We start from the raw sequence: 14462 nt of genomic DNA on the forward strand, positions 1-14462 counted from the left end.
TGTGTCGCTTTTAAAGTAACCAGCCCCATTAGAAATATAAAGAGCAAAAGATATCTAAATTTCTTCAAATAATATGACATAGTGGACTTGATAGCATCAGCTTGCCTCCTTACCCTCCAAGGAGGAGTGCATCCATGGCTCACACAGTAAAGTGTGACTCCAAAGTCAGACCTTTGGGTATCATTTCAAAGATTCGAAGTGCCTGTAATGGAACCCTTATCCATACCAATGAGGGTCAGTTCCAGAGTTTAAAATTCTTTGAAGAGCAAAACAATTCCAAAAGCACATTGGTTGGTTGGTTGAGACAGTGAATATATTTACGAGTACATCTTAACTATTATAAAAATAAATAAATAAATAAAGATTTTGAAGATAACATATTAAAAGGTTACTTTGTAAATTTAAAAATTAATTAAAATGGTTAGTTTACAATACCAATTAAACAGATTTCGAAGATAGCTACAATAAAAAGTTATTTTTGCAATTTTAGAAATTAGCTGACTAGATTTGGTTGGGACTTGGGAGATAGTAATTTTACTCAGTTTTACATTAAATAAAACATTTTATATCAGTTGATCATTTATTTGGAAGTTTTAAATCACCTTTGAAATTGTCTATAAAGGTAAATTTCATACTAATTTTCGAACCAACTAGTACAATAGATTTGAATTAACATGATCAAAATAATCCTTTAATTTTTGATAGAGGACTGTGATTATAATAATGAAGCAATCCCAAGTATTTGAAATCCACGAGAGAACTGTAAGCAACATAATTGTGCATGAACGTGATTATAAGCTTCGTGTGAGAAATATTCATGGGGAATATAATTAAGAGATTGGGCTTTAGACCCATAGGTTGTTTGGTTCGACACTTTGCAAAGCAACTTTGAGGTCGTGGATTCAAGTTCAGCTTACTCATAAAAAAAAAAATAATAATAATAATAATAAATAGTATAATTAAGAGGTTTAGGATGGAAATAACTCAAATGCTATTTGATTATAACAGAACCAGGCCTTCAATTTTTTTTTTTTTTTTTGACTTCATCCCTGATCACCACACAATAACTTGTACAAACTATAATTCGTAGAGGGGGAAGTCAAATCTATAAACAATCGTTCCTCCAATTGTTCAACAAAAATCATTTCTAGTGGAAAAGTTGTGCCCAGATCAAGTTTCTTGATAGAAGGATCCCAACAGAGGCATCAATACTCATCGATCAAAAGAGGCACCTGAATTGTCATCATAGTTTCCCTTCCACAAATTTCCACTGCCGGATCCACTGCAGGCTGGATTATGTAACTGCACATTCCCAAAATTCCCAAGATCCCCATCTAAACTCATCTGTTGAACTTCAGCTGATGACAATATCTTGATGCTCTGAACACAACTTATGAACTCTCTGCACAATTGGAAAAATGAGGGATAATAATGATGAAGACCAACAAAGAAACACAACACAATTCTATAACTATGATAAGGTTCCGGACTTACTCCCAGGGATCATCCCCGACTAGTAAAATGTCATTTTCATGATCCACGTACACCAGTTTCCACTCAGTCCTGTGCGGATCTTCTAGCTGCCCTTCAATCCCAAACATACGTGCCAGATCCTGCCTAAGCTCATCATAACCCATATAACGGGTGACATCCACAGTTCTTCCCACAGAACCTCTTTTTCGAACCTTCATGGTTTAAAACATGTAGCAGGCATTCACCGTCAAAGAGAACCAAAAGGAAGTTAAAAGTGCAATTCTACTAAAGGTCAAGCTACCTTGACATAAGACAGAATATGGTCATCTAGATTTTTAAGGTTTTGTTTTTCTACCACAATCTGTCATTAAAATCAGTGGTTCATATTAAACATATGATATTCTCCTAAGAGTTGTGCAGATAATTAATATTCATGCTTGGCATACACCCATTACAAAGTTACAAATGGTTTTTTTTTTTGATAAGTAACAAATGGTTAAAGCTAACCTAGTTTTCATCCGCCATTGCTTGGGTTCTCTGGAAAGAACGCAACAACAGTATATTCCACAGCAAGGAAAGCTCATCTCAACAAGTGATCTTAGAAATTTTGGGGCTGATTTTCCTTTGGTCGAGGATGAGTACGGACTTTGAGGGAGTGTGCTTTCAAGATTTTGTGTTTAATTGGGGAAGCATTTGTGATTCATAGTTCCCCGTCAGACGTGTTTTCTTTTCCGTTGTTTATTTCTTTCTTTTTTGTTGCTGGTGTTTTGTTGTTTGGGGACTATCTCAGCCTCCTTTACTCCTTTTCTTCATTTATAAAAGTTATATTTATCAAAAAAAAAAGCTAACCTAGTTTTCCAATTAGAGTTCATAAAGCAAAAGAAAAGACTGTAGGTAAAGTAACAAACCTTTGTGAATGTTCGCATACGCTGTGTTTGATTAGACCACAATCCCCTATTCATAACACCACTCTCATTGATGGGAGCATCACTTGAACAACCAGGCCTGAATGACATGTCTGGCACACCAAACGACTGCGGACTGATTGCTGCAGTAGATAATTCTGTCTCAATATCCCTTTGAGTAGCACCATAACTAGAAAGCAAGTTTTGAAGATCTTTCCCAGATCCAAACCTCCTTGACAACAAAGTGTCTGGTGTCAAGCCATCAATATTAACTCCAAAGAGAAGATTATTCGGAGGATCTGCCTGAACTTCCCCATCTAAACAGAAGTTTGGTAGTGAGAAATTATGATTGATGCTACTGCCATCCAAACAATACGAAGTTGCCGAAGAGGATGCTTCCAATGGATCAGTAATGATACCCCTGTATGCTACTTGGTCTAGTTCTTTTGAATTGGGCAGTTCATGTTTGATCCGGACATCAGATTTGCTTTGAAACTCTTGAACCATATTACTTGCAGGTTGAACTACCGTATCCTCTACCAATATAGCCGGACCTTGATGGGTTCTGTTCATAGGAACCTGGAAGTTATTAGTGGAAGGCGAGGTCGAACATGATGGTGCATCTCCATCTGTGAGACCAGAATGAGCTTTGATGGGGATGGGTGGTTTTTGCTGGCCTAGAATATGATTTGAGGCAAACTGTTGTGGTTGGTTTAGCAGAGATGGAGAAAAGTTGGTGGGGTTGCAAGGCGGTGGTGGTGGTGGTTGTGGTTGTGGTTGTGGTTGTGGTGGTGGTTGCTGCTGCTGCTGCTGTTGCAAAGGCTGCTGTTGTTGAAATTGCTGGTTCTGTAGATGGGATTGCTGTTGAAGTGGCAGCTGAGGCTGCAAATGTGGGATAACCTGAGAGAGTAACTGTTTCTGCTGCTGCAACTTCTGCAAGAACTGTAGCTGAAGCTGTGGAGATGTTAGTGGCAACTGTTGGAGCTGTGGCAGCTGCTGCTGCTGGAACTGCCTCTGCAAGAGGCTTTGTTGCTGTTCCGCTTGATGCTGGAACTGCAAGTCTTGCAGTAATGAAGCCGATAGTAGAGGATTCTGGTTGGAGGGGTGCACGTTTTGTTGGGTGTGGGTGTTTGGTATGGGTAACTGATCTTGCTGAAGCTGAGAGTGGACAATTGGTTGCTGAAAATTTTGGTTGAGAATCTGGGCTGGAGAAACTGCATTATTAATAATATCAGATTGTAGCGGATGCTTCTGTTGCAGCCGTTGCTGCTGCTGCTGTTGCCTTTGTTGATGTTGGTGCTGCTGTTGTTGAAGTTGTTGCTGCTGTTGTTGAAGCTGCTGCTGTTGCTGATGTAGTGGATTAGTAAGATTATGTTGCTGCTGCTGCTGGAGCCACGTGAGAGGTGACTGATGAAACTGGTCAAGCTGTTGATTTGTTTTGGGAACAGTGATCTGTGAATTCGTAGCAGGAGATTGAAAGTTCAGCATCTTAGATGGGTCATCAGTGCTAAGGTTACTGTGAAGGGAAGCCGAAGAAGACATGGATGGGAAAAATCCTGACTGGGCAGCAGAGAATTGAGGGTTCTGCTGCATGTTCATCCACTGGACCAGACTCAAGCCTGGGAAGATTGGGCTTTGAACATCCTTGATGCCAAGGTCATCTCCAAGCCAGGGCATTGCCCTCTTGAAAGCATTCTCTACATCAGACTCATCATCTGCAAAGGCACTCCTATGGACCACTGGTAAGAAACTAATAATTGGAGAAAGTAGAATCAAATACCCCACCCCACCCCATGTAGTACTCTTGGGTGTCTAGTGTCAAGCACAAAAAGATTTGTTCCATTGGGCCATAAATGTGGCCGGTCCATGCATCAATGATTTCTTGGTGGGCAGTGGACCACCTCTTGGATTGTGATCATGAAATGTGTTAGCACTAAAAGGGAAAAAAAATACATTAGGAAGCTAGTAAGATTTAGATTGCCAATTATATCACTCATTCAAGAGGTGGCCCAGTGCTGAATTCCTCAACACTGATTCATGGATGGATCGAGTGTACACTACAGGAAGGACATAAAACTATAAGGTCCTTCAGGAACATCAATCATTTTTTGTCAACCCCTGAGATCTTACAAACTCAGTCAAGACTCCTTACCTGGCCACAAAAGTAATAGTTCTAGCCAAAATACATTATAGTATTTCTAAATACACAGTTTTCTCTGATAGTTTTACATAAGATGTCAATGTAAACCATAGAATACCTGGCATCCCTGGTTGTTTTGAAAACTTGGGTCTAAAAAATGGTGGTGGGCATATGTAGAAAGGAGTTACAACAGGCTCAATCTCCCAAATTGAAACTCTGATGGGCCGATCACCAGCTGCAGATTCATCCCACCCAACCTATACAGTACACAAATTGATAATTACTGGATAAGATAATGGAATTGGGATGCACCAGCCACAGTATCAATAGTTCAACTTAGCCCAATTTAGATTCTTTTACATAATCCTTCATGAGGGATAAAATTGAACCTGAAGATTGCGCCATTGTGAATTTTTCCATCGCACTTGATCCAGATCACTGATACCCGTGATTGTGCCCATGTATCTGCGGACACCTGACTCCTCGGTCTCAAACAACATCCTAAAACGCATCCCAAGGGAAACTTGGGTGTACATCGCTTTATTATATTTGGCCAAGGGAATCACAAACTCTGAAGGACTGGTCCTGTCGAATCAAACAAATTTCATTAGGCCACTCAACCTGAATAATATAGTGCAATGTTGATCACATATTAATAGGAATAATGATTTATAAAGAACCAGAACTAGTACCTTGGGTTATAAAATATAGTAAATGGGCTATTGCTTGCGGCAGCATGAGCTGCAGCAGCAAGAATTCCAATATGCATGCTATCACTGGATATGACTGAAGAAGAGAGTGCCGACTGCTGTTTATTAGCACGCCTTATACCCAAGAGAAGCTGTGACTTCTCATCTCTACAAACAAGCAGATTATTTTGAATGTATTAAGCAAGGACGAACTTAAAAACATAATGAAGATTTTCCTTCTCATTTCTCTTTGCATACCTTATAAAAAGGACTGCATCACCAGCAAAAAGTCGTTTTGTACTAACAAACACACTCCAACCTGTAGTCAACAGGTGCCTTTTTGGTTGACCTAGCATAAAGAAAGAATAAAGCTTTAAAACTTTACCTCAGTTTTTGTAAACCCGTATTACAGAATCTTTTAAGATGATTTACTTGACCCATGTCGGTTCCAAATTGAAATATGGTTTCCATCATTTCAAGGAGGGATTTCAACAGATAAATTTAAAAACTATAATTTTCAATAAACTTCAAAAAATATTATCATATCCACACACTGGGGAAATTAATTTTAGGAATTTAGCACCAGTCCCAGTATAAGGCACAGGAATGCGACGAATAAAGAACCAAATCGGAGGTTGAACTGGCAACCATACAAAATAGAAGAGCCAACCATTTCATTGTTTTACTTTAAACAATTTTCAATCATTTGAAGGGTTAAATCCTCGGCATATTCAAATCCAGACTATCTTCACATTTTACCACCCTGGAACCATGACTGGGAAGGCAAAATAACTAAGAAAAAGTTCCCATCTTCCTAGGAGAGTAATAAAGTACTCAAATATTCGAGTTGTGAAAGATAATTGTCTTTCTAAGGGAAAAAAATGCGCAAGAAACCACCTAGAGGCAAGCAGTATTTGATGTAAGAAAAGGAAAGACATGAATTTCACTAAAACGAAGAAATCCAATTTGCTATGAATGGGAGGATCTCAATGCAAGCACCAACCAATACTTAAAAAATGAAAAATAGAAAGAATGAAAGAGCAGGAAAAGGTCTGAGAAAGGCACGTACCACGATAGATATGTCTGAATGTCCAAGCAACATCATGCAAGTCTCTAGCTACTAGCTCCTGAGCTGGGGGTTGCATCGAAAAATCCTATCAAACATCTTTCCTAGTAAGGCCTGGAATGTGTAGATATAATGTATGCCATGATGCTCAAACTTTACTTCAGGCAAGGAATAAATAAATAAATAATAAAAGAACAAAAAAACTTATAAACAAGCAAGAAATTGAGCATACCAGAGGTGGGAAGATCTTCTCAGCCGCTCGACGGGGTACAGAAAATCCACCATGAGTGCTCGTGTCACTAGCCGTAAGTGTTTTGCAGAAGAATTCATTTGGTTGCTTGCTTTGCTTGAAGTCCATATCGGATGCCAATAATGCTTCCTTACCACACTATAGGAAAGAAGACTTAGTTTTTTTCTTCTTTTTCTTTCGTTCTCTTGAGTGAAACATAGAAAATAAAATCAAGACAAACATCACCAAAGAAATCAAATGGAATATCCTGACCTACTTTATTTACAGGTTGAAGAGTCATCTGTGCATAAACTTCATCAGTTTCAGCATCAGCCTGATAGAAAACACAGCGATTTAAGCAAATCTTACAGCATTACATTTGTTCTATCTTGAACATCATAAAAATAAATTTTCCTTCAAACCATACAATAGAACTAGCCTGTCTAGGCATCAAACTAGAGCATTTGCCATCTCTGAGTGAACCATAGCCCAAAACTCACACTAATCAACTAGCTTGATCGTGCTTAATAAACGAGTAGTTGAACATGTAAAAGGTGGTCCATGAGTACAGTATAGGACGATGAACTCTTAACATTTAGCTCTTCACACACAAGTCATTTCCCCTTCAATATACAAAATCAAAAATGCAAAAACTGTGTAGAAACTATCGTACATGTAAAGTGACATTATGAAGCACACAAATCAATTTCGAAGGAAGGTTGGGGTAGCTTGGGATGCTGTCAGTATCCTTTTGCATTGAAGCCGCAACCTGAGATAGAATTAACCGAATAAAACTTTTAGGAAACCAGTATTAACAGATGGATACTCATCTCAAACTGACTAACGATAAGGTACGGTACACACCTGTTCGCTGTGACCTTGTGGGAAGTAAACCACAAGACTACCAACTGGAGGCAAAGATACCAATGGTCCTGCACAAGCGTGCCATAACTCTGAATTGATGCTCTTTCTTTCATCTGCTTCCATACCAAGTAGAATTCCTTAGGATTTTCAAACAAGAAATTAAGTTTGTAAAAGTGATGAAAACATCAACAATATGAATCTCTAAACTCTATGTTACTAGGACTAGGGAGAATAGAATGGACATGACTTGCATAATCCCACAATCTCGAAAATTTGCAGAAAAAAAAGGGTTTGTTTCAGAATCATAGATCAGACGGTTTAACTGTTGAAATCCCATTTACAAATCAAATCATGAGCGACTCATGCAAAAAATCTAGCTTCCAAAATGATGGTTTAGATCACTATTGAAGTTATAATTCAACAGATTATCATTTCAAGGTCATATGATGAGGTTTTATTTTCCCCTCAACCCTGTTTGTCCTCGAGCAAAATATAGAAGTTAAATTTCACAGCAGAAATTTCTGAGCTAATGGAGAATTACAAGCATAGTTGCCAGTTTAGTGATCACTTCGACCTAAATGATCCATGGTTCTAAAAAGCCTTTATGAGAAGGATAGCTTTCGGGTAGAAAGCTCGAAATGGGGGATGTGCAGGGAAAAACTGAGAAGGAAATGATCTGAAAACATATACCTTAGCAGAAAATATAGTTGTCATTTCTAGATGCAATTAAATGGCGAAATAGGATTTATGTTGCCAGAGCCAAATAGTTAACTTAAGGTACAGTTGGATGAATTTGGAAAATTGAGAACGAACCCATGAAAGAAAATTGGAAAATCATATATTACAACTATATCAATTGAAAGTTCAGTTTAATATAACAGGAAGGAAGAAAAAATAAAAAAGACTTAAGAAAACTAAACCTTCTCCTGAATTTGTCGAAAACCCATTCGTTGGAGCCTTCATTGTAACAGATCCTGTGAACATTTCTAAGTAAACCAGTCACCAATTTTTTCTTGTACAGGAAATTCTCCACATAATCAAATTCCTCTCTGTCTCAGCAACCTTTTCTCCAACTAGAAATTACAGACGAAACTCCACATTTAGCAGATATGGGGGGAAAAAATATCTACACCTTCAATCATCACTCGCAGGAAACCAAAAAATTCCTCCCATGAAAACCAGACCTCTCTGATTGAAATTCTCAATCCAAGCAAGCTTCGAATAATATATTTAATTTGTCTGAAACTCCCACCAAACGCGGCAAAACAACAGATTCGATCAGCTAGAATTCTCGCTAAAAAACAAAAACACCAATCCGGAACTTCTGGAATCCACAAGACGAACCCTCTGCAACTTCCAACGAGTGTTCCAACTACTAGTTTCTCGAGATAAAACTATCGATTTCTCTCCTGATGAAGAAAACCACTCAGATTCTATCAGAGAGATTCCAAATCGGTTCAGTGAGAGCTCCGATACGTTTCAGCCGGAAATCTAACACCTCTCACCGGAATTACAGCTAATTATCGTCGGGAAATCTAACACAATCGCCGGAGATTCTAGGACCTAGAAAGGATCAAACCCTCGCCCTGTGGAGAACAACTCAGCTCTCTCTGCGAGACTTCAGAAACACGAACTGTGAGTAAGATTTCCGGCAAGTTATTACGATCTGACAGTCACAAGAATCTGACACTTCTCAGCCGAGACGCCAACACCGAAACCAGCTTTTTAGGTTACGAGCCGACATGAAAGAGACTAGAGAAGGTTTAAAAAGAAGTCGTGCTTGGCTCTGTGCAGACAAAACTTTCCCTCAAATTCTCCTCCCAAATTCATCTCAAATTTCATCTAAATTCACATTTTCTTATTTCATTTATGTTCTACCGATTAAAAAAACGCGGGAATCGCCATTATTCTGCCGAAAAAACCGGAACCTTACACATGCCCTAACCCCCTCCAGATGTGTTGTTTATTTAGTTAAAAGTAAACCCATTTCACTAATCAATTATGGTGGATGATCATGTGAAAACCCTACTACGGTATTATCATGCTGTGTAACTAAATAGACCTATTTTTAGGATCAGAAATTATGAATATCAGTTGATTTAAAAAATATTTAAGAACTAAGCCAATGATTTTGTAGATATGAGAAGTATAAAAAATATTTATGATTTTTATCTAAATTATCATTCTTATTTTACTATTATTTGATAATTAAAGGAAATTTCCATTAATAAGACTAGATTGTCTTCTTCTTTAAATAAAAAAAAAAATTAAATATGGCAAAAAGAAAATATCAAAATTTTGTATTCTAGACAGTTAAAGTTGTTGAATGATTGAATTATGTAAAATCTAAACATTTTACAATTGTTTGGAAGGCATCGGAAAATCTCTTACAAAATTATTTTTGTATCTGCTTGATATTTTGCCAAGCAAAATATTTTTACAATAATTTCTTATTAAAATAAAAATTAAAAACAATTTTAACTTACTATGCATCATCATAGAATTTATATAAAAATAATCTTAATATTTGTTGCATTAATAAACTTGATGGGTATCAAGTATTCGTAAGGTAAATATAGTGATTCCAAGAATCTCATATCTGAAATCAAAATCAAGAACAATTAAACCTAAAATTTTATTTAGGTTCCAATTATGGATATATGTGAAATCGACTCGTCGACACCACTAATTCACATCAAATTTTGGATCTCATTAATATTCTCACCTTTATATTTAAATTTAATATAATCAAGATTATTTATATTATAAAAAAATTTCAAGATAATTACAATATCCACAAAGGTATAATCCGTCAGTCAATTTTTAAAATTATAGAAATATTCTTTTTTACTATGTCACCTTTACGAATCATTTAATCAATATCTTAAATTACAAATAATTTTTTTTTTTTTTTTGTTTTGATACATTGGCGTGTGCACATGACATCATCAAGTATATTATAATTTTATTGCTGGCATTTCTTAAAATGCATCCAATATCAATGAGGATCACACCGTACGAATGTGGGGTCCTTGGTTTAAGAAAATGGATCTGATGGCAGCAGTGTATCTTCTCTAGTACTAGAGTGCAATGGGTGATCACATATCGCTTTTTAACGACAGATATATGGTACAAAAGTTGGACTAAATTTAGCTGAGAATATCGAGAAATTAGATTCACGTCATGAGTCTTGAGAGATGGGACTACGGAAACCATGTGATCCCTTGCAGCTTTTGTCGCACCATAGAAAAGTCCATTTATATTCTGACATTAAAAGAAAAAAAAAATTACATGGGCAAACTCGTAATTTGATCAATTGGAAGGGACGTTCTCGTACAGTAGTTGCAAATTTTGGCGTGGGAAACAGAGCTTATGTGATGGTTTAAGTGTTAATAAAGCTAAATTAATGACTAATCAAACAAGATGATGGCTGCAGCACCATAGCCAACCGACCATGATCGAAATGATTACATGGATCTAATAATTCTACCTCTTTAGATATATTAAAGTTTCAGCCATTCGATCACCGTCATTATCTACATCTTATCAAACAGTGGATATCTCAAATGGATCTCATTTCCATATCAAGGTTTGAGTGAAAATGTTTTGCATTTGCCATCACGATGGCTCGAGCACTTAACTCTTTTCTTTTGTTGAAGGGGTGTTTGGTTTGTATTTGTGATTTTGGATTGAACCATGATAATAGGATGCTCCCTTTGACAAACGCTTCCATCACAAAACCGTAGATCAAATGCTTTGAAATACACAAGAAAAAGATTTATGATTCTATGTATCCTGAGGTAAATGATCTATGGTTCTATAATAGAGGCGTAGGGGACATTTGTCATAAGGGGGCGTTATATTATCACGACTCTTTTAGATTATCAAATATTATTTTCAAGTTCTTTCTTGCTAGATCGTATCATGTGAAACATGACAAGGTCATATTAACCAATTCACAAATTGAATCATTCAATATTTACATCTTTGTTTTTTCAAACTCATGGAATAATCATGTAAAAGCAAAGGCATTTGGAATATGAATGAAAGAGTTACTCTAATAAAGGATAAACTAAGATAAATCAATTGAGATTGTATGGGCATGTTCAACAAAGATTGATAATTATATCCAACAACATAAATATTCAAGTCGAAGGCTCTAAAAGAGGAAAACTCTGAAAAACATCCAAATACGCCTACACTTTTTTCCCCAATCAAGAAAGGTTTTGCATTAATAAGTAAAACAAATTACATGTACTTGGGAGATCCATTTGATCTTCAACAAAGGCCTTTCGGATTATCAAAGGAAAATTAACTACAGACCCAAAAGACTCAGAGCATGATATTGTTAATATCCCACTCTATCTGGTGTAAAAGAAACAAGCACTAAATACCCCTATTGTGTCTGATTTAATATTTCCATTGACTCTCTAACCGACATCTTTTTAATCTTGATCACTACTTATTCTAACAAAAACATTACCCTAGAGATATTTTAATGTAGGCATATATCTAGTTATTGCCCTTTTAAATTAGTCAGGCCATAGTGATACATCAAGAAAAAATATCTATTAAAACGATTTAATCATATACAACAAAGACCGATTACAATTCCAATCAAAACTAATAAGCAAGTAGAACATTTTAAAAAGAACAACAAGAATATAAAAAAGAATGTAAATTGAGGTAGCGAAATAGATTCCCTTAGAATTATAATATGTATGGGTGGTGTTCGAAGGCCTAAAGAGAGCCAAACATTGTGCCAACTATTTAGGGCCTCTTTGAAAAATGTTTTGCTCTCTTTAGGGCCTCTAAATGTTCCCCTATATGTATGGGAGTTGTTTGTGTGCCAACTATTTGGCCACCATATTGTCCTACATGGGTTAAAAGTTTCAGAATGTGCTGATTTTTTGTGAGAATGATCTCTATGATGCGAAGATCATCCTCACCAAAAATCAGCTAATTCTAAAACTTCTAACCTTATCAAAAGTGATTTATAAAAAAATGGATGGTGCACAATTCTTCAACTCATCATTACCAAAAATCAGCCAATTTCTAAACTTCTTACCCATGCAAGACAAAACATGTTGGCCAAATAATTGGCACCTGAACGGGACCCTAATTTAGATAAAATTAAATAAATGAAAAAATATATATATCTTAAGACCCCCAAAATTCTAAGATAAAGTTATAATGACAATGATGACAATGATGATATATATAAATTAGTCCCCACATTACAACCTAATAAGCTCTCCCTTGGATTTTTACTAGGTGATAGCATATCCAGAGATAATGACATGACATGCATATCTCTTTTATATATCCACCCACCACTAGATATGGTCCCTACACTACTAAAGGCAGTATTCAAGAGAGAAAAAGTATACTTATTTGACAGGTAAATGATGGTGGGTTCCATTGCTTTTATATGTTTTTGTTTTTCTTCTCCAGTTAGAATTGCTTGTAGAGTTGTAATGTATCTTCCACCATGGATTACTTAGATTTGTCCTCACAAACTTAAAGATATGTGGCTGGTGATAGTGGCGATCCAGAGATGATATGTGTGCACATGCCTTTGTATTTGTGCTTGTGAGAAAGAGAGGATGGGGGGACGTATTGAGTTAAGTTTTGACATGATGGAGGCACTAAGGGTCTCCATCGATCCTGGTGAGAAAATTCTATCTGAATTGAGTAGAAACTTCTATTGCTTGGACCACTTAACAAAGAAAAGATTTAATGAAAAAAATAAAAAATAAAAGGAAGGTTTATCTTCTCCCATTACTACTTGACTGAGGTGGGGTTCAATCAATCAATTTACTCTTTTACCTTTATGATAAAGGAGATAAAGATTAAAAAAAACAAAGAAATGGGTATTATCGTGAGAATCTTCTAATTTAAGACAGAACTCGCAAAAGAAGAGTTAAAAAAGAGAATAATGATTTTTTTACTCTCCCTCTACATACTCGCCGGATGCGACATGTGACACAATCATAGATTTTCTTCCTTGAGATATACAATTGCACATGTTTATGAAGATGTGCAATTGGGCATCTTGAGAAAAGAAAATCTACGATTTTGTCACATGCCATAGCGGGAGAGTATGTCAAAGAAGAGAGTTAGAAAATCACGACTCAAAAAAAAAAAAAAAAAATTCTCTTTTTAAGCAATAAGAATGCAATTGGGACCATGGGGTCAATCCAACAATTAAAGGGGGAGGGAGTCCTTCATTTGTGCGATATGAGGTACAATCTTGAGGTGACTTCAACATTATTCATAATAAATATGACTCATATTCCTATGTCTTATGAGAAATGAATCAGGAAAAAACCACATGATCCCAACCATTTGAACACAAAATCCAACAGTTGAGATTTATCCAGGTGGCATAAGGAACTCAGAAAGGATGGATTTATTGAATTTTCCTGTTGTGACTTGGAAATTGGTTGAGCCATAATATAAAGAGTCGGTCTAAAAGTTGACTCAAAAAGATACTCAACTAATATGGCAATAAGCACAAAACCATAGATTTTTTTTTTCGGGTACTGATTTTCTAACTCAACTCTGATGGACTAACTCAAAAACTCACTAATCCATGTGCAAGAATTGCAGATTTTTTTTCCTTGGGATACACAACTGCACATCCCCATAAACATGTGCAGTTGTGTATCCTGAGGGAAAAAATCTACTATTCTTGCACATACTACATCAGTGAGTTTTTGAGTTAGTTTGTCAAGTTGAGTTAAAAAATCAACACTCTTTCTTTCCTTGTATCTTGAAGGAAAAAAAAAAATTCTATGACTCTATGCACATGTTGCTTCAATTTTGAGTTAGTTCAACATTTTTTTTCCAATAAATGCAGTTGGGTAGTGTGAAGTATATTTTTTCAATAACAAATATTAATGAAGATGTTTTTAAAATTTTAAATAACTAAAAAATATGAGTCCCAATCTTATACACCTAGAGTGGAGGATTGAAACCCTCCTTCGACACCTGGACACATGTCACCTAAGTCACAATTTTAAAAATTAAAGTCCAAAATATCCCCTTTTTTCATAATTTCCTTGGATTATGGCACATGTGGTACGTATTGAGG

The 14462-nt window shown here is 36.2% G+C and overlaps 1 protein-coding gene across 3 annotated transcripts; it reads right to left on the reverse strand.

Annotated features, from left to right (window-relative positions):
• Nucleotides 1-974: 974 nt before the first annotated feature.
• On the reverse strand, nucleotides 975-9274 carry LOC147397724 (auxin response factor 19-like). 3 transcript variants are annotated; one of them, XM_086449613.1, is made up of 13 exons: nucleotides 8287-9274; nucleotides 7367-7479; nucleotides 7176-7271; nucleotides 6780-6836; nucleotides 6506-6661; nucleotides 6277-6361; nucleotides 5466-5556; nucleotides 5211-5375; nucleotides 4908-5103; nucleotides 4637-4775; nucleotides 2382-4093; nucleotides 1495-1685; nucleotides 975-1402 (listed from the first exon to the last, which is right to left on the reverse strand). In XM_086449613.1, the coding sequence occupies exons 1-13, from the start codon at nucleotides 8348-8350 to the stop codon at nucleotides 1213-1215; spliced, it is 3255 nt and encodes a 1084-aa protein (XP_086305739.1). In that variant the 5' UTR covers nucleotides 8351-9274; the 3' UTR covers nucleotides 975-1212. The 3 variants fall into 3 exon arrangements, with proteins under 3 accessions (XP_086305739.1, XP_086305741.1, XP_086305742.1); XM_086449615.1 differs by lacking the exons at nucleotides 7176-7271; nucleotides 7367-7479; nucleotides 8287-9274 and having other exon boundaries at nucleotides 6776-6836; XM_086449616.1 differs by lacking the exons at nucleotides 6780-6836; nucleotides 7176-7271; nucleotides 7367-7479; nucleotides 8287-9274 and having other exon boundaries at nucleotides 6277-6387; nucleotides 6506-6645.
• Nucleotides 9275-14462: the final 5188 nt, after the last annotated feature.

This window comes from Akebia trifoliata, chromosome 8 (assembly GCF_017979445.1).
Source record: "Akebia trifoliata isolate Shusen 1 chromosome 8, ASM1797944v1, whole genome shotgun sequence".
Taxonomy (NCBI): domain Eukaryota; kingdom Viridiplantae; phylum Streptophyta; class Magnoliopsida; order Ranunculales; family Lardizabalaceae; genus Akebia; species Akebia trifoliata.

What these genes read in the sequence shown, in the direction of transcription:
- LOC147397724 (XM_086449613.1), bottom strand. Translation starts at nt 8,350, where the DNA reads ATGTTCACAGGATCTGTTACAATGAAGGCTCCAACGAATGGGTTTTCG. An exon ending in CACAAGGTCACAGCGAACAG is followed by an intron (nt 7,272 to 7,366) that starts GTGTGTACCGTA and finishes ATTCTATCTCAG; the next exon opens with GTTGCGGCTTCAATGCAAAA. An exon ending in CACAATGGCGCAATCTTCAG is followed by an intron (nt 4,776 to 4,907) that starts GTTCAATTTTAT and finishes TGTACTGTATAG; the next exon opens with GTTGGGTGGGATGAATCTGC.